The sequence below is a fragment of the Ranitomeya imitator genome, chromosome 1 (genome assembly GCF_032444005.1).
Source record: "Ranitomeya imitator isolate aRanImi1 chromosome 1, aRanImi1.pri, whole genome shotgun sequence".
Classification (NCBI taxonomy): domain Eukaryota; kingdom Metazoa; phylum Chordata; class Amphibia; order Anura; family Dendrobatidae; genus Ranitomeya; species Ranitomeya imitator.
Window position 1 is genome coordinate 1090024753 of NC_091282.1, and position 18964 is coordinate 1090043716.

At 46.2% G+C, this 18964-nt stretch overlaps 1 protein-coding gene across 1 annotated transcript; it reads left to right on the top strand.

Moving 5' to 3' along the window:
• The first annotated feature begins 15730 nt into the window (after positions 1-15730).
• Positions 15731-18497, top strand: LOC138658289 (uncharacterized). Its single transcript, XM_069745770.1, has 5 exons — positions 15731-15865; positions 16283-16398; positions 16521-16667; positions 17351-17639; positions 18109-18497. Exons 1-5 carry the CDS (start codon positions 15782-15784, stop codon positions 18160-18162), a joined length of 690 nt encoding a protein of 229 aa, XP_069601871.1. The 5' UTR covers positions 15731-15781; the 3' UTR covers positions 18163-18497.
• Positions 18498-18964: the final 467 nt, after the last annotated feature.

An 18964-nucleotide genomic window follows, 5' to 3' on the forward strand; every position in this document is an offset into this window, starting at 1 on the left:
GGGAGGCAGACACCGTTAGTAGGCCCTACCAAAGTTGTACACCCAATGCAGTTTTAAAATTCCTAGAGGCTGAAAACAAGACTATTGACGCTCAGCTTTTTTCAAAGGAACACAGCTGAATTGAGTGGCGCAGACAGACACAGGTAGTAGGACTCAAACCAAAAATGTGGCTCACTGCAGCAGAAAAAAGTTACAGGGGTACACAAGCTGCAGTGCTCTGGGCAGTGGAGGACAATTTCAATAGTGAACCGCAGACAGACTTTGTACGCCTACTATTAAAAAAAGGATGCTCTATGCAATTATAAATAGGTTCCAGGGGTACACGGGCAGCAGTGGTGTGGTCAGTGGAGGCCTAGTGGAAGGAGTGACCGCAGACAGGCATCGAAGGCCTAAAATAATAACACATGGCTGTAGGCAATTTTAAATTGGTTCCAGGGGTACACGGGCAGCAGTGGCCTGGTCAGTGTAGTAGTAGTAGAAAGAACGGACCGCAGACAGGCATCGAAGGCCTAAAATAAAAAAATTGGGCTGGCTGTAGGCAATTTTAAATTGGTTCCAGGGGTACACGGGCAGCAGTGGCCTGGTCAGTGTAGTAGTAGTAGAAAGAACGGACCGCAGACAGGCATCGAAGGCCTAAAATTAAAAAAATTGGGCTGGCTGTAGGCAATTTTAAATTGGTTCCAGGGGTACACGGGCAGCAGTGGTGTGGTCAGTGGAGGCCTAGTGGAAGGAGTGACCGCAGACAGGCATCAAAGGCCTAAAATAATAATACATGGCTGTAGGCAATTTTAAATTGGTTCCAGGGGAACACGGGCAGCAGTGGCCTGGTCAGTGTAGTAGTAGTAGAAAGAACGGACGGCAGACAGGTATCGAAGGCCTAAAATAAAATAATTGGGCTGGCTGTAGGCAATTTTAAATTGCTTCCAGGGGTACACGGGTAGCAGTGGTGTGGTCAGTGGAGGCATATTGTAAGGAGTGACCGCAGACAGGCATCGAAGGCCTAAAATAATAACACATGGCTGTAGGCAATTTTAAATTGGTTCCAGGGGTACACGGGCAGCAGTGGTGTGGTCAGTGGAGGCATAGTGGAAGGAGTGACCGCAGACAGGCTTCGAAGGCCTAACATAACAAAAATGTCAATACAATGGTATTGTCAGTGGCAGGCATTGAAGGATGTCAGTTCATAGACTAAACATTGGTGGAGCTGTGAGATAATTTTGCAAGTGGTAGAGCACTGTTTGAGCTGGGGGGGGGAACTGTCTTGTGGCCGGCGGTACAGGCCCAGGGCCCCTCATATTACAACGGTGTGTCTGACGTTGGGTGCGCACCACCACCGCCAGAGACACTTTATTGTACTAGGAGGGACCCAGTGGCAGTGCCGTCGACCAAAAGCGGGCACACCCACCTTTTCAGACAAACAGCACTCTCACGGGTGCTGGCGCCAAGTGTCGATACCACGGCCCCGTGTGGGGAGTTTGGCCATTTAGGGAGGTGTAAACATGTCGTATGCTGGAGAATCAGGTGCAGAAAATTACGAGATTGGAAAAGTCATTCAGAATAGTCCACAGGCAAGACCTTTTCATAGGAAAGCTAGGTGTCAGCCGGGCAAGGTGGGGCAAAAGATTTCGAAATCCAGTTGTGGTTCATTTTAATGAAGGTTAGATCATCTACATTTTGGGTAGCCAGACGAGTCCTTTTTTCTGTTAGTATTGAACCTGCAGCACTGAATACTCTTTCTGATAGGACACTAGCTGCCGGGCAAGCAAGCTCCTGCAATGCATATTCTGCCAATTCTGGCCAGGTGTCTAATTTTGATGCCCAGTAATCAAATGGGAATGACGGTTGAGGGAGAACATCGATTAGGGATGAAAAATAGTTTGTTACCATACTGGACAAATGTTGTCTCCTGTCACTTTCAATTGATGCAGCAGTACCTGTCCTGTCTGCGGTCATAGCAAAATCACTCCACAACCTGGTCAGAAAACCCCTCTGGCCAACGCCACTTCTGATATCTGCCCCTCTAACTCCTCTGGTCTGCTGGCCCCTGCAGCTCGTGTGAGAACGATCACGGGCGCTGTGTGCAGGGAATGCCAGAAGCAAACGGTCAACAAGAGTTGATTGTTTGGTTGCTAATATTAGTTCCAAGTTCTCATGTGGCATTATATTTTGCAATTTGCCTTTATAGCGAGGATCAAGGAGGCAGGCCAACCAGTAATCGTCATCGTTCATCATTTTAGTTATGCGTGTGTCCCTTTTGAGGATACGTAAGGCATAATCCGCCATGTGGGCCAAAGTTCCAGTTCTCAAATCTGCGGTTGTGCTTGGTTGAGGGGCAGTTTCAGGCAAATCCACGTCACTTGTGTCCCTACAAAAACCAGAACCTGGCCTTGCCGCGCCACCAATTTCCAGTGGCCCCGGAAAAGCTTCCTCATTAAAAATATAATCATCCCCATCATCCTCCTCGTCCTCCTTCTCCTCTTCGCCCGCTAACTCGTCCTGTACACTGCCCTGGCCAGACAATGGCTGACTGTCATCAAGGCTTTCCTCTTCCTCAGCTGCAGACGCCTGATCCTTTATGTGCGTCAAACTTTGCATCAGCAGACGCATTAGGGGGATGCTCATGCTTATTATGGCGTTGTCTGCACTAACCAGCCGTGTGCATTCCTCAAAACACTGAAGGACTTGACACATGTCTTGAATCTTCGACCACTGCACACCTGACAACTCCATGTCTGCCATCCTACTGCCTGCCCGTGTATGTGTATCCTCCCACAAAAACATAACAGCCCGCCTCTGTTCGCACAGTCTCTGAAGCATGTGCAGTGTTGAGTTCCACCTTGTTGCAACGTCTATGATTAGGCAATGCTGGGGAAGGTTCAAAGAACGCTGATAGGTCTGCATACGACTGGAGTGTACGGGCGAACGGCGGATATGTGAGCAAAGTCCACGCACTTTGAGGAGCAGGTCGGATAACCCCGGATAACTTTTCAGGAAGCACTGCACCACCAGGTTTAAGGTGTGAGCCAGGCAAGGAATGTGTTTCAGTTGGGAAAGGGAGATGGCAGCCATGAAATTCCTTCCGTTATCACTCACTACCTTGCCTGCCTCAAGATCTACAGTGCCCAGCCACGACTGCGTTTCTTTCTGCAAGAACTCGGACAGAACTTCCGCGGTGTGTCTGTTGTCACCCAAACACTTCATAGCCAATACAGCCTGCTGACGTTTGCCAGTAGCTGCCCCATAATGGGAGACCTGGTGTGCAACAGTGGCAGCTGCGGATGGAGTGGTTGTGCGACTGCGGTCTGTGGACGAGCTCTCGCTTCTGCAGGAGGACGAAGAGGAGGAGGAGGGGGTGCGAACGGCTACAGCCAACTGTTTCCTAGACCGTGGGCTAGGCAGAACTGTCCCAAACTTGCTGTCCCCTGTGGACCCTGCATCCACAACATTCACCCAGTGTGCCGTGATGGACACGTAACGTCCCTGGCCATGCCTACTGGTCCATGCATCTGTTGTCAGTTGCACCTTTGTGCTCACAGATTGCCTGAGTGCATGGACGATGCGCTCTTTAACATGCTGGTGGAGGGCTGGGATGGCTTTTCTGGAAAAAAAGTGTCGACTGGGTAGCTCGTAGCGTGGTACAGAGTAGTCCATCAGGGCTTTGAAAGCTTCGCTTTCAACTAACCGGTAGGGCATCATCTCTAACGAGATTAGTCTAGCTATGTGGGCGTTCAAACCCTGTGTACGCGGATGCGAGGCTAAGTACTTCCTTTTTCTAACCATAGTCTCATGTAGGGTGAGCTGGACTGGAGAGCTGGAGATCGTGGAACTAGCGGGGGTGCCGGTGGACATGGCAGACTGAGAGACGGTGGGAGATGGTATTGTTGCCGCCGGTGCCCTAGATGCAGTGTTTCCTACTACGAAACTGGTGATTCCCTGACCCTGACTGCTTTGGCCTGGCAAAGAAACCTGCACAGATACTGCAGGTGGTGCGGAAAATGGTGGCCCTACACTGCCGGAAGGGATGTTGCGTTGCTGACTAGCTTCATTGGCCGAGGGTGCTACAACCTTAAGGGACGTTTGGTAGTTAGTCCAGGCTTGCAAATGCATGGTGGTTAAATGTCTATGCATGCAACTTGTATTGAGACTTTTCAGATTCTGTCCTCTGCTTAAGGTAGTTGAACATTTTTGACAGATGACTTTGCGCTGATCAATTGGATGTTGTTTAAAAAAATGCCAGACTGCACTCTTTCTAGCATCGGATACCTTTTCAGGCATTGCAGACTGAGCTTTAACCGGATGGCCACGCTGTCCTCCAACAGGTTTTGGCTTTGCCACGCGTTTTGGGCAAGATACGGGCCCGGCAGATGGAACCTGTTGCGATGTTGATGCCTGCTGCGGCCCCTCCTCCTCCGCTTCAGAACTGCTGCCGCCTGCACCCTGTTCCCCCAATGGCTGCCAATCGGGGTCAAGAACTGGGTCATCTATTACCTCTTCTTGTAGCTCGTGTGCAACTTCGTCTGTGTCACCGTGTCGGTCGGTGGTATAGCGTTCGTGATGGGGAAACATAGTCTCATCAGGGTCTGATTCTTGATCATTACCCTGCGAGGGCAATGTTGTGGTCTGAATCAAAGGACCAGCATAGTAGTCTGGCTGTGGCTGTGCATCAGTGCACTCCATGTCAGATTCAACTTGTAATGGGCATGGACTGTTAACTGCTTCACTTTCTAAGCCAGGGACGGTATGTGTAAAGAGCTCCATGGAGTAACCCGTTGTGTCGCCTGCTGCATTCTTCTCTGTTGTTGTTTTTGCTGAAGAGGACAAGGAAGCGACTTGTCCCTGACCGTGAACATCCACTAACGACGCGCTGCTTTGACATTTACCAGTTTCACGAGAGGAGGCAAAAGAGCTAGAGGCTGAGTCAGCAAGATAAGCCAAAACTTGCTCTTGCTGCTCCGGCTTTAAAAGCGGTTTTCCTACTCCCAGAAAAGGGAGCGTTTGAGGCCTTGTGTAGCCAGACGACGAACCTGGCTCCACAGCTCCAGACTTAGGCTACGTTCACATTAGCGTTCCGCTAATGTGCGTCGCTGTTGCGTCGGCGACGCAGCGGCGACGCGCCCCTATGTTTAACATAGGGGACGCGTGCGTTTTTTTGGTTGCGTTTTTTGACACGTGCGTCGTTTCCGACGCTAGCGTCGGACGCAAGAAAATGCAACAAGTTGCATTTTTCGTGCGTCCGATTTTCGTCAAAAAACGACGCACGTGTCGCAAAACGCAGCGTTTTTGCGTGCGTTTTTTGTGCGTCGAGCGTTGCGTCGCCGTTGCGTCGCCGACGCACCGGCGCGCAACGCTAATGTGAACGTAGCCTAAGGTGCAATATTTTTTTTCCCACGACCAGCTGATGCTCCACCACTACCACTACCCTCATTACCAGCTGACAATGAACGCCCCCGGCCACGACCTCTTCCACCAGACTTCCTCATTGTTTTAAAAACGTAACCAAACTAACGGTATTTGTTGCTGTCACACAACTTACACGGTGAGCTATAACTTCAGTATGATTTAGCTACCCCTTTACAGGTGAGTGAGACCGCAACGAAAATCAGGCACAATGTTACACACTCTGTTGTTGGTGGCAACAAATGAGAGAGATGCCACACACGCAGGACTGTCACTGAAGCACAAATGTAAATATTAATCTCCCACTGATTTGATTTTTTTTTTTTTTTCAGGGAGACTTTAGGAAAAAAAAAAATAGAATAAAATGATTTTTTCAGGAAGAATTTAGAAACCAAATAAAATAAAATGATTTTTTCAGGGAGAATTTAGAAAACAAATAAAAGAAAAAAAGGCTTTCTATGGCCCACTGAGTGACAGATGACGCACACAGGAGTCAGGAGTGGCACACAAGCCCAGAGGCCAATATTGTTTTCCCAATGATTGATGTAGTGATTTTTTTCAGGTAGATTTTGGAACCCAAATCAAGCTAAAAAAAAAATAGGCTTTCTATGGCCCACAATTGGAGAGAGAGAGAGAGAGAGAGAGAGAGATGGCACACCCAGGAGTCAAGACTGGCACACAAGCAGAAAGGGCAATATTAATCTCCCACTGATTTGATTTTTTTTTTTTTTTCCCAGGGAGACTTTAGAAAAAAAAAATTATAAAAAAAAATGATTTTTTCAGGAAGAATTTAGAAACCAAATAAAATAAAATGATTTTTCAGGGAGAATTTAGAAAACAAATAAAAGAAAAAATAGGCTTTCTATGGCCCACGGAGTGAGAGATGACGCACACAGGAGTCAGGAGTGGCACACAAGCCCAGAGGCCAATATTGTTCTCCCAATGATTGATGTAGTGATTTTTTCAGGTAGATTTTGGAACCCAAATCAAGCTAAAAAAATAATAGGCTTTCTATGGCCCACAATTGGAGAGAGAGAGAGAGATGGCACACCCAGGAGTCAAGACTGGCACACAAGCAGAAAGGGCAATATTAATCTCCCACTGATTTGATTTTTTTTGTTTTTTCCAGGGAGACTTTAGAAAAAAAAAATAATAAAAAAAATGATTTTTTTCAGGAAGAATTTAGAAACCAAATAAAATAAAATGATTTTTTCAGGGAGAATTTAGAAAACAAATAAAACAAAAAATAGGCTTTCTATGGCCCACTGAGTGAGAGATGACGCACACAGGAGTCAGGAGTGGCACACAAGCCCAGAGGCCAATATTTTTCTCCCAATGATTGATTTATTGATTTTTTCAGGTAGAATTTAGAACCCAAATCAACCAAAAAAATAAATAGGCTTTCTATGGCCCACTATTTGTGAGAGAGTTGGCACGCTCAGGACTGGCACACAAGCCCAGAGGCCAATATTAATCTCCCATTTTTTTTTTTTTCAGGGAAAATTTATAAACCCAATAAAAAAAATAATAAATAGGCTTTCTATGGCCCACTATCTGAGAGAGAGAGATAGCACGCTTAGGACTGGCACACAAGCCCAAAGGCCAATATTAATCTCCCTTTTTTTTTCAGGGAGAATTTATAAAACCAAAAAAAAATAAATAAATAGGCTTTCTATGGCCCACTATTTGTGAGAGAGATGGCACGCTCAGGACTGGCACACAAGTCCAGAGGCCAATATTAATCTCCCACTTTTTTTTTTTCCAGGGAAAATTTATAAACCCAATAAAAAAAAAAAAAAATAGGCTTTCTATGGCCCACTATCTGAGAGAGAGAGATGGCACGCTTAGGACTGGCACACAAGCCCAAAGGCCAATATTAATCTCCCTTTTTTTTTTCAGGGAGAATTTATAAAACCAAAAAAAAATAAATAAATAGGCTTTCTATGGCCCACTATTTGTGAGAGAGATGGCACGCTCAGGACTGGCACACAAGCCCAGAGGCCAATATTAATCTCCCACTTTTTTTTTTTTTCCAGGGAAAATTTATAAACCCAATAAAAAAAATAATAAATAGGCTTTCTATGGCCCACTATCTGAGAGAGAGAGATGGCACGCTTAGGACTGGCACACAAGCCCAAAGGCCAATATTAATCTCCCACTGATTGATTTATTGATTTTTCCAGGTAGAATTTAGAACCCAAATAAAGCAAAAAAAAAAAAATAGGCTTTCTATGGCCCACTGAGTGAGTGATGATGCACACAGGAGTCAGGAGTGGCACACAAGCCCTGAGGCCAATATTTTTCTCCCACTGATTGATGTAGTGATTTTTTCAGGTAGATTTTAGAACCCAAATCAAGCAAAAAAATAAATAGGCTTTCTATGGCCCACTGACTGAGAGGTGGCACACACAGGAGTCAAGAGTGGCACACAAGCCCTGAGGCCAATATTTTTCTCCCACTGATTGATGTAGTGATTTTTTCAGGTAGATTTTATAACCCAAATCAAGGAAAAAAATAAATAGGCTTTCTATGGCCCACTGAGTGAGAGATGGCACACACAGGGATGGCACTCTAGCAGAAATGTCAATCTTAATCTCCCACAAAAAAAAAAAAAAAAACAGGGAGTGTCCAACAATTACTATCTCCCTGCAGTAATCTCAGCCAAGTATGGCAGGCAGCAATAAGGAGTGGACTGATGCACAAATTAAATAAAAAGTGTGGACAAACAAAAAAGATAGCTGTGCAGAAAGGAAGGAACAAGAGGATTTGTGCTTTGAAAAAAGCAGTTGGTTTGCACAGCGGCGTACACACAGCAATGCAGCTATCAGGGAGCCTTCTAGGGCAGCCCAATGAGCTACAGCGCTGAGGGAAAAAAAAAAAATGTAGCTTCCACTGTCCCTGCACACCGAAGGTGGTGTTGGGCAGTGGAAATCGCTACAGCACAAGCGGTTTGGTGGTTAATGGACCCTGCCTAACGCTATCCCTGCTTCTGACGAAGCGGCAGCAACCTGTCCCTAAGCTCAGATCAGCAGCAGTAACATGGCGGTCGGCGGGAACGCCCCTTTATAGCCCCTATGACGCCGCAGACAGCAAGCCAATCACTGCAATGCCCTTCTCTAAGATGGTGGGGACCAGGACCTATGTCATCACGCTGCCCACACTCTGCGTTTACCTTCATTGGCTGAGAAATGGCGCTTTTCGCGTCATTGAAACGCGACTTTGGCGCGAAAGTCGCGTACCGCATGGCCGACCCCGCACAGGGGTCGGATCGGGTTTCATGAAACCCGACTTTGCCAAAAGTCGGCGACTTTTGAAAATGAACGACCCGTTTCGCTCAACCCTAGTTACAAAAAGTTTGGGTTCAGGTGCCAGAACACTACCCGGACTGTTGTGAATTCTGCTGTTGGGCTCCCTCCGGTGGTTATGAGTGGTAGTGCTGCTGTCTTTGGATCGCAGCATTTATCAGGTGTATTCACTTTTTATAATTTGGGCTAAGCTATTTAGTCCTGCTTTATCCTTTAGTCAGTGCCAGTTGTCCATTGTTTTTGGAGGATTCACATCCATACCTGGTCTCTCCTGTTTTGCTGTTCATTTCAACAAAGATAAGTTCTGGCTTTGTTTTTGCTGTCCACCTGCTGTGGACCTTATAGTTCTGTGCATTTTCATGTTTTGTCTTGTCCAGCTTTGTCTGTGAAGGATTTTTTGCAGCCAAGCTGTGTCTCTGGAGATGCAGATATACCCTCCATGTCTTTAGTCAGATGTGAAGATTTGTATTTTCTGTGGTGGATATTTTCTAGTGTTTTAATACTGACCGCATAGTACTCTGTCCTATTCTTTCTTTTTAGCTAGGATGGCCTCCTATGCTAAATCCTGATTTCAAGTCTGCGTATGTTATTTCCCTCTCCTCTCACAGTCAATATTTGTGGGGGACTGTCTATCCTTTGGGGATTTTCTCTGAGGCAAGATAGTTTTCCCGTTTCTGTCTTTAGGGGAAGTTAGTTTTTAGGCTGTGTCGAGGGGTCTAGGGAGTGTTAGGTACTCCCCACGGCTACTTCTAGTTGCGGTGCTAAGTTCAGGGTTTGCGGTCAGTACAGGTACCACCTTCTCCAGAGTACGTCTCATGCTGCTCCTAGGCCACCAGATCATAACACTGGACCAAAATCCAAACCCGGACACCATTCACTTGAATGGGGGGCCCGAACATCCAGTGTTTTCCATGCTGTCAGGTGCATGACAGGGCCAAACAGCTGCAGCTTGGATAAACCAAGCTGTTGCACAACTCTCAGGGTAAATAGTAGATAGCAGCCGGAAGAGTATAACCCAATAGAATTAAAACATAACTCAGGTGCATGACAGGGTAGCAAACACCACTTCTAATCAGTGGTAAAATCATCACCGCCAGTCAGACAGCCATGGTTCCCACACTGACAAAAGACAGCGTGAGCACACAGCTGTGATCATAGGTATAAAGTTTACCTCTGGTCACTGGTGTTGGCTGATGGGACTACTGCTCCCATTAGCCAATGCCTGCTGCCGCTAATAGCAATGAGAGCAGGAGTGACTGATGGGAGTATTCATCAGCCAGCACCAGCTCCGTAAATAATTTTAATAAAACAGCGTATATTCCCCTTTATTTTTTTATTTTCAGCCAGGCAAAACTCACAGCTGGGGGATGCAACCCACAGCTGTCAGCTTCAGCAAGGCTGGTTATTAAGAATAGAGGGATTCCCATTCCAATTTTTTAATTATTTAAATTTAAAAAAAGTAAAAAAACAGCATGGGGTCCCCCTTATTTTTGACAACCAGCCAAAAACAGACAGCTGGGGGCTGTTATTCTCAGGCTGGTAAAGGGCCATGGATATTGCCCCCCCCCCAGTCTAAAAATAGCCTACAGCTGCCCAGAAAAGACACATGGGGTGGTGCACATATCTGATTTTTTCCTCGGACCGAGTCTGTCTGAGGAGATAATCACAATATGCACAATGATATCCAAGTGAGGTCCGATTTTCACGGACTGACAGAGGGTAGAAAATCGACATTTGTTTTCCCCATCTTCTTCAAAACTGGATCACATTCTGATAATACTCTGATTAGAGTCTGATTAGCTTAATCAGATCGAATATCTTGTATGAGAAAAATGTGGCCGTGCGACACTAGCCTTAATAAATGTCATCAATACCTGATTGGTGGGGGTGTAATACCCAGCATCCATGCCAATCAGCTGTTACTGGTGCTGATGGGTGCCAGATGAGCTGAGTTGCAGAGTTGCACAGCACAGGTTCGTCAACTGCATGTTGGCCATGTCTAAGTACTGGAAATCCACCCCCTATTCGAATCTATGTCACATTCCCACCAAACAGATATTGATGACCCCCACTAATCAGATATCGGTGACCTATCCTAAGTGTAGACCATCAATATAAAAGTCACAGACAACCTCTTTAATTTAGAATTCTCCAATCTGCCCTTGGGTTCAGGTATTGGGGATATAACTTCTTAAATCAATTTGGATGACATAGGTACAGTCATGGCTGAAAGTGGTGGCACCCTTGAAATTGTTCTAGAAAATGAAATATTTCTACCAGAAAATTATTGCAATTACACATTTTGTTATACACATTGGTTTCCTATGGATATATTGGAACAACACAAAAACAGAGATAAAAAGGTAAATTAGACATAATTTCACACAAAACTCCAAACAAAATTGTTGTCACCCTCAATTTAACATTTGGTTGCACACCTTTTGGAATAAATAACTGCAATCAATCTCTTCCTATAGCAATCACCAAGCTTCTTACACCTCTCAACTGGAATTTTGGACTACTCTTCTTTTGCAAACTGCTCCAGGGCTCGCATATTTAAAGGGTGCCTTCTCCCAGCAGCAATTTTAAGATCTCTACACTGATGTTGAATTGGATTTTGATCCAGCAGGACAGCTTGATTTTCTTTGGAACTTGATTGGGGCTACTTATCCACCATCCAAACTATCCTGCATTGCAACCTTTATCAATGTTTATCTGCCTACCATATCCAGGAAGACTAGCCATGGGTTGTAATCTTCTTGATTACGTTGCGCACCATGGACAAAGGAACATCGAGATCTCTGAAGATGCACTTGTAGTCTTAAGATTGCTGACATTTTTCAACAATTTTGGTTCTCAAGACCTCAAACAGTTTTCGTCTCCTCTTTCTGTTCTCCAGGTTTAGTGTTGCACACAAAGACACACAATGCAAATATTGAGTCAACTTCTCCCCTTTTTATCTGGTTTTAGGTGTAATTTTCATATTGCCAGCACCTGTTACTTGTCACAGATAAGTTTGAACGAGAATCACATGTTTGAAACAGTTGTTTTTCTACACATTTTGGAAAGGTGACAACTATTTTGTCCGATCCATTATGGGGGTTTTAACTGAAATTACCGTATTTTCTGGCATATAAGACAACTTTTTAACTCCTGAAAATCATCTCAAAAGCCGGGGGTCGCCTCATACGCTGGGTACGGCGTGTGCAGGTAGCTGTACTGTGTGGTTCCCAGGATCTGGAGGAGAGGAGACTCACCTTCAGGCCCTGGGATCCATGTTCATGTAAAAAAAAGAATAAAAATAAAAAATATGGGATATACGTACCCTCCGACGGTCCATGGCTCTCAGCGGTGCAAGCGGCGGCCTTCATTCTTAAGGATGCATTGAGCAAAGGACCTTCGATGATGTCACGGTCACGCGACCGCGATGTCTTCGAAGGTCCTTCGCTCAATGCATTAGAATTCTGAAGTAGTTCAAAACATATATATAAAAAATGTCACGCTCATGCCCTGACTGATGGACGTGAGCCAAGGGGGTTTGCAGCCCCACTGTGCCACGAACCAAACTACCCTGGAAGGGGCGTGACTATGACAGCTGCCTTGGTCTTCTGATGGTGAGGTCAGACTTGTGCGGCAGGCAGCTGCCAGGTGCTACTCCAGGGTGATGTCTGGCTGTGGCTGCTGATCCCACTTGGAGAAAAGGAACTCTGGGACAGGTGTGGGCATCAGGCAGGACTGGCAGATGAGCACGGCTGAAACACAGGGCTGGCAGAGACACAGGGCTGGCAGAGACATAGGGCTGACAGGCACGGCAGAGACACAGGGCTGGCAGGCACGGCAGAGACACAGGGCTGGCAGGCACAGCAGAGAAACAGGGCTGGTAGGCACGGCAGAGACACAGGGCAGGTTGGCGTGGTGTATGAATGGACAGGTAAAGACCAGTTCACACAGCAGATGCTAGTACCGGAACAGACAGGAAGGAGTGGTGTATAATGGAACAGGTTTGGACCTGTTCACACAAGAGGTGCAGGTATGGATGCAAGCAGGAAAGAACAGGTTGGGACCTGTTCACACAGGAGGGAGATACAGGTATGGAAACAAGCAGGAAGGAAAGAAGTATGAAGGAACAAGTTGGGACCTGTTCACACAGGAAGAGAACTGCAAGGCTGCGGATAGGAGTGGTAGAGCAGAAAGAGAGAGCAGCAACAGAAGCTAAGCAGAGCAGAACTGCAAGGAATGCGGAGAGGAGCTGCAGCAAGAGATTTCTGCAGCAGCAGAAGCTAAGCAGAGCAGAACCACAAAGAATGCGGAAAGGAGCTGCAGCAAGAGATTCCTGCAGCAACAGGAGCGGAGCAGAGTAGAACGGAGCAGAACCGCAGGAGTGCAGAGCAGAGGTAAAGCTGCAAGAGAGAGGAGCTCAGGCAAAGTCACAAGAGCCGCAAGAGTGCGGAGCATAAGCAAACAGAGAGGACACCAGGAAAGACACAGCAGGGAAGGAAGCCACTGACAAGGAGACAGAGGTTGGACAAAGTTCAGACAAAGTAATGGGACAAGACAAGGTACCAGAACAAAGACACAGGGACCAGGATATTCTGCCTCCTGGAGGGCAGACAGACCAAAACAAGGCAAAGCAAGGACACAGACACTGAGACCAGGATATACAGCCTCCTGGAGGGCAGACAAACAAGATCAAGGCAAGGCTAAGAGTAGCACCTGCAGAGAAAAAGGAACCAGAGCAAGGCCTGGCAGCTCAGAAGCAAAACACTAGCTGAGCTAACACATTGCACAGGCCCATTCCACAGGCTGGAGCTGCCCTAAATACTGGAGGCCTCTTGGTAATTGGTCAGGAACACATTAGACAGGTGCGCCCTGATTCCATAAGAACCAGAGAGTTCTGGCGCCACCCTCTATGCACACAGTCAGGAAGCATGCAGAGAGCAGAAAGAAAGCAAGAGACACAGAGCATGGAGCCGGCAGCAGACAGAGACCACAACATGACCTGGAGCAGTGGGTAAGGTGGTGTGTGAGAGAAGAGAGGCCATGTCGTGATGCCAGCAGAGTTGTTACAAAAAAACTATCAGATTTTGAAGCATTAGCCCCTAAGGAGTTACCGTTGTTTTCATTTTTATTTCATAAATCAATAGTACCGTATTTTTCGGACAATAAGACGCACTTGACCATAAGACGCAACCCAAATTTTCAGAAGGAAAATAGGGGAAAAAAATGTGTTTTAAAATGGGGGTCCATCTTATAGTCCAAATTCAGCTTACCAGAGAGGGGTTTCCGCACAGGTGGAGGACTGGTCACAGGGGTTGTTTGGTGGTCCAGCCTGGTACAGTGGCATCCTGGAAATTCCTTCCCAGGTTGGTGCAGTGGTGCTGCTCTGTGGTGTGGCGGGGCTCCAACAGCATTTTGCAACAGGTTATCTGTGGGGCGGTGGTGCTCTGTGGGACTGGGGTGCTCTGTGGGGCTGGGGTGTCCTGTGGGGCTAGGGTGGCCTGTGGGGCTGCGGTGACCAGTGGGGCTGTGGTGCCCTGTGGGGCAGCGGTGGCCTGTGGGTTGGCGGTGGTCTGTGTGATGGGACAGCGGTGGTCTGTGGGGTGGCAGGTCAGATCTATTCCTGCGATGCGGTGGCCTCTGGGAATTCTCTGTTTCAGATTTCGGCAACGAGATCTTGTCTCCCGAGATCTCAGGATGAGATCTAGTTGCCGAGATCTGAATCTGAGCATGTACTGCCCCAGCAGCCATTTTCCTGGAGGCCACATCATCGCTGGAATGGATCTGCGTAGGCTTCCGGGCATTAACAAAATGCCGGCGGAGACCCGCTTCCCCACAGACCACTGCCTCCCCATCCCACAGAGCACCGCCACCGTCCAACAGAGCACCGCCACCACCGCCCAGCAGGCCACCGCCGCAACAGAGAGCCGCACCAGCCTGGGAAGGGAGTGAATTGAGAATTTTGAAAATCTAGCATCAGTCCTGAAGGAGAAAGAAGTAAATTTATATCATAAGAAATATTACAATGCTACTTATTTTCGTATGTATTATTGATATATTAAATAAAAATTAAAACAATGGCTGCTCTTTACCCCTTCACACCGAAGCCTGTTTTCACCTTCCTGACCTGGCCAAATGTTACAACTATGACCAGTGTCACTTTATGTGGTAATACCTCTGGAACGCTTCAACGAATCCCAGTAATTCTGAGAATGATTTTTGGTGAGACATTGTACTTTATGCTAGTTGTAAAATTAGTTAGAATGTTTTTGTGTTTATTTGTGAAAAAAATCAGAATGTTGATGAAAAATTTGAAAATTTCACAATTTTTTATATCTTTAAACCAGTTAGTCATGCTGCACAAAATAATTTATAAATAACATTTCTCAAATTTCTAATTTACATCACTATCATTTTTTAAACATTTTTTGTTATTAGAAAGTTACAAGGGTTAAAATTGATCAGAAATGTTTACATTTTAAGTAACTGTGAGGTGCCTGTGTGACAGAAAACACCCAAAAGTGACACAATTTTAAAAACTGCACCAATCAAAACCACATTCAAGAACTTTGTTAACCCTTTAGATGCTTCACTGGAATTAAATCAATGTGGAAGGAAAAAATTAACATTTACATTTTTCCCACAAAAATGATCATTTAACCCCAAATATAGTTCTTTCACAAGGGTAGCAGGAGAAAATTAACCATACTATTTGTTGTGCAATTTCTTCTAAGTATGTCAATAAACAACCACAAGATGGCAGTAAATAAACCGTCATCCCAAAGAAGCCGACCATTGATTAAGGGTATGTGCACACGTCAGGTTTTTGTGCAAAATTTTCCTGAGATTTTCCTGAGGAGAAATTGGCACTACTCCCAGGAAATCCGTATGCGTTTTTTGTGCGTTTTTTGTGCGTTTTTTGTGCGTTTTTTATGCGTTTTTTATGCGTTTTTTACATGCATTTTTTGTGCGTTTTTTATGCGTTTTTTACAGCAGATAAAGTTGGTTGAAAAAAAAAAACCCATGAGGTCATTTCCTGGTCCAACCCCTCTTCACCATTTTGCTTCCTTGTTGAATTCAAGATGCCGCACCATCGTCTAACTCCAGAACAGAACTGCCTACTGTTGCATACGGCACTACTTTTGCTGCACCACTACAGCGAGCTGGTAAGAAAATGTCATTAGATGTGAACACTTTGCGTATTAGGCTGGGTTCACAATGTGTACAGCAGCCCGTTCAACACATACGTTCATGGTCTGCTGCAACGCAAGTGCTGACTTTGGCACATCACTAACGCAGATGGAGCATCTGCTAGATCCATCTGCGCTAGCAGTGACAGACCCGGAAACGCTGCAGTCAGAGTCTAGAGGTCCGACTGTCACTCAAATGATGGCACATGGCTAGTGATGTCAGACATAGGAGTCAATGGCGGCGCTAGCGGACTACGTTTCACCGCATTATGCAGCGGTGTTACGAAGTCCGTCAAAACGGACTGGGGGAACGCAATGTGAACCCAGCCTTGCCAGCTGTATAACATGTGTTGTACAGTTCCATGTAATAACACATACTTTATTCTCCCATAGGAGCAATCTCGGAGAAGAAGGGATAGCAGACGCCAAAAAAGGATGTGGGTTCATCCCATCATTCATGAACGGGAGGAAAAGAGACACTTCCATGTTCTTTATCGTGATTTAAGGAGGTAAGATATAGTGAGAAATGGTATATTGACAGCTGTGTTTCTTTGTACCTTTTTTTGATATATACAACATACATTATGTGTGTGTTTAAAATTTAAAGTTTTATGTTCCTTTTTATTTTCAGCTTTCCAGATAAATTTTCTCAGTTTTGCCGTCTTTCCATTGAGGCATTTGATCGTCTCCTAATTCTTCTTGGTCCACACCTCACTTACGAAGATACGGTCATGCGAAGAGCGATCTCTGCAGAAGAAAGGCTGCTCATCACCTTGCGGTAAGGCCTTGCTGCTAGTGCCCCCCTAAATGCTGCCACAAATGCTGCCTGTTTAATCCATAATGCTGCCGCTATGCTGCGAGTGCCCCCATAATGCTGCCAGTTTCCCTCATAATGCTACCGCAATGCTGCGAGTGCACCGTTTCCCTCATAATGCTGCCACTATGCTGCGAGTGCCCCCATAATACTGCCAGTTTCCCTCATAATGCTGCCCCAATGCTGCGAGTGCACCGTTTCCCTCATAATGCTGCCCCAATGCTGCGAGTGCACCCTGTTTCCCTCATAATGCTGCCCCAATGCTGCGAGTGCACCGTTTCCCTCATAATGCTGCCCCAATGCTGCGAGTGCACCCTGTTTCCCTCATAATGCTGCCCCAATGCTGCGAGTGCACCGTTTCCCTCATAATGCTGCCCCAATGCTGCGAGTGCACCCTGTTTCCCTCATAATGCTGCCCCAATGCTGCGAGTGCACCGTTTCCCTCATAATGCTGCCCCAATGCTGCGAGTGCACCCTGTTTCCCTCATAATGCTGCCCCAATGCTGCGAGTGCACCCTGTTTCCCTCATAATGCTGCCGCAATGCTGCCTGTGTCCCCATAACGCTAGTGGCCATGATGTGGATGTTTTATCTTGCAACACAATTTGTGTTCGTAGGTTTTCTAAATTATTTTTTTTCTTTCTTCAGGTTTTTAGCCACAGGAGAGAGCTACACATCCCTGCACCTCCAATTTAGGGTTGGCAAATCCACCATCTCGCAAATTGTACAGTGCACATGTACCGTCATCTGGCAGAAGTTGCGGCCCATCGTGATGCCTTGCCCAACCGAGGAGACTTGGCTGCAGGTTGCAGCAGGCTTTCAAACTGTGGCCAATTTCCCCAACTGCGTAGGTGCTGTTGATGGCAAACATGTGAGAGTGCTAAAGCCACCAAGATCAGGATCACGCTTCTTTAATTATAAGAAGTATTTTTCAGTGGTCTTGATGGCGGTGGCTGAAGCACATTACAAGTTTGTTGCCATCGACGTTGGTGCCTATGGTAGTACTGGGGATTCTCGGGTGTTGCAATCATCACAGATTGGACTTCAAATTCTTCGAGATGGCGGCACGCTCCCAGCCCCAAGACCTTTGCCGGGTTCCACACATCCAGTACCCTTTGTGATGGTATCGGATGAGGCATTTCCCTTGAAGCCCCACCTGCTGCGCCCATACCCACGAAGAGCACTGGATGACCGGCAGAGGATTTTTAATTATAGGCTGAGCCGTGCACGAAGATATGTGGAATGTACCTTCGGGATCATGTGTAGTCGGTGGAGGATCTTTCATACTGCCATCCAGTTAGATCCGGAGACCGTGGACACTGTGATAAAGGCATGCTGTGTGCTCCACAACTATGCTCGGGAATACAGCACTGAGGTAGTTGAGGAGCCACAGGTGTCAGAATTAGATGCAGTGGACAACTTTGGTCAAGGAAGGCAATGTAACACGGGTGTGCGTGTGAGAGAAACCTTTGCAGACTACTTCATGAGTCCTGAAGGTGCCGTGCACTGGCAATACTCTTGTGCCGGTGTTGAGCTGCCTGAACTGCAGAGAAGATCTGATGCCTAAACAGAATCAAGGCCCAAGACTGGACGTGAGATATAACAGCAGAGAACATATGACGGCTGAACCCTATCCACTAATGAACCAGTCTGTACGGCACAGATGCTAACACCTGTGAAAATGTGAGGTGTAATCCCTATCAACCGTCGCCAAATCCCTATCTACCAAGGCCCCTTTTTAATTAATCAAATTGTAAACATTGTTAATAAATACAAAATATTATTTAAACAATAATCGTTTCCATGTTGTTATTGTTTACCGTTGCTTAAATCAGATCCCATTTCCGATCTTCATATTTTTATGATAATAAGAAATCTGAGTAGTTAAAATATTTTTTTTTTTACTAAAGTAAAATAAAAATTAATTACATTAAAGAAACTTTTTTTAATATATATGAACTGACATTTTATAACAAAACTTAAAGGGAACCTGTCACCCCAAAAATCACGGGTGAGGTAAGCCCACCGGCATCAGGGGCTTATCTACAGCATTCTGTAATGCTGTAGATAAGCCCCTGATGTTACCTGAAAAAGGAGAAAAAGACATTATATTATAGTCAACCAGGGGCGGTCCCGCTGCTGGTCTGGTCGGATGGGCGTCTCCGGTCCGCTGCGGCGCCTCCTATCTTCTTTCCATGACGTCCTCTTCTGATCTTCAGCCACGGCTCCAGCACAGGCGTACTTTGCTCTGCCCTGTTGAGG

Bases quoted from the DNA above. Each gene is read 5' to 3' on its own strand.
- LOC138658289 (XM_069745770.1), top strand. From the start codon at position 15,782: ATGCCGCACCATCGTCTAACTCCAGAACAGAACTGCCTACTGTTGCAT. The intron at 16,399-16,520 runs GTAAGATATAGT...TTTTATTTTCAG, and splicing joins CTTTATCGTGATTTAAGGAG to CTTTCCAGATAAATTTTCTC. The intron at 17,640-18,108 runs GTCTTGATGGCG...TGTCAGAATTAG, and splicing joins ATAAGAAGTATTTTTCAGTG to ATGCAGTGGACAACTTTGGT.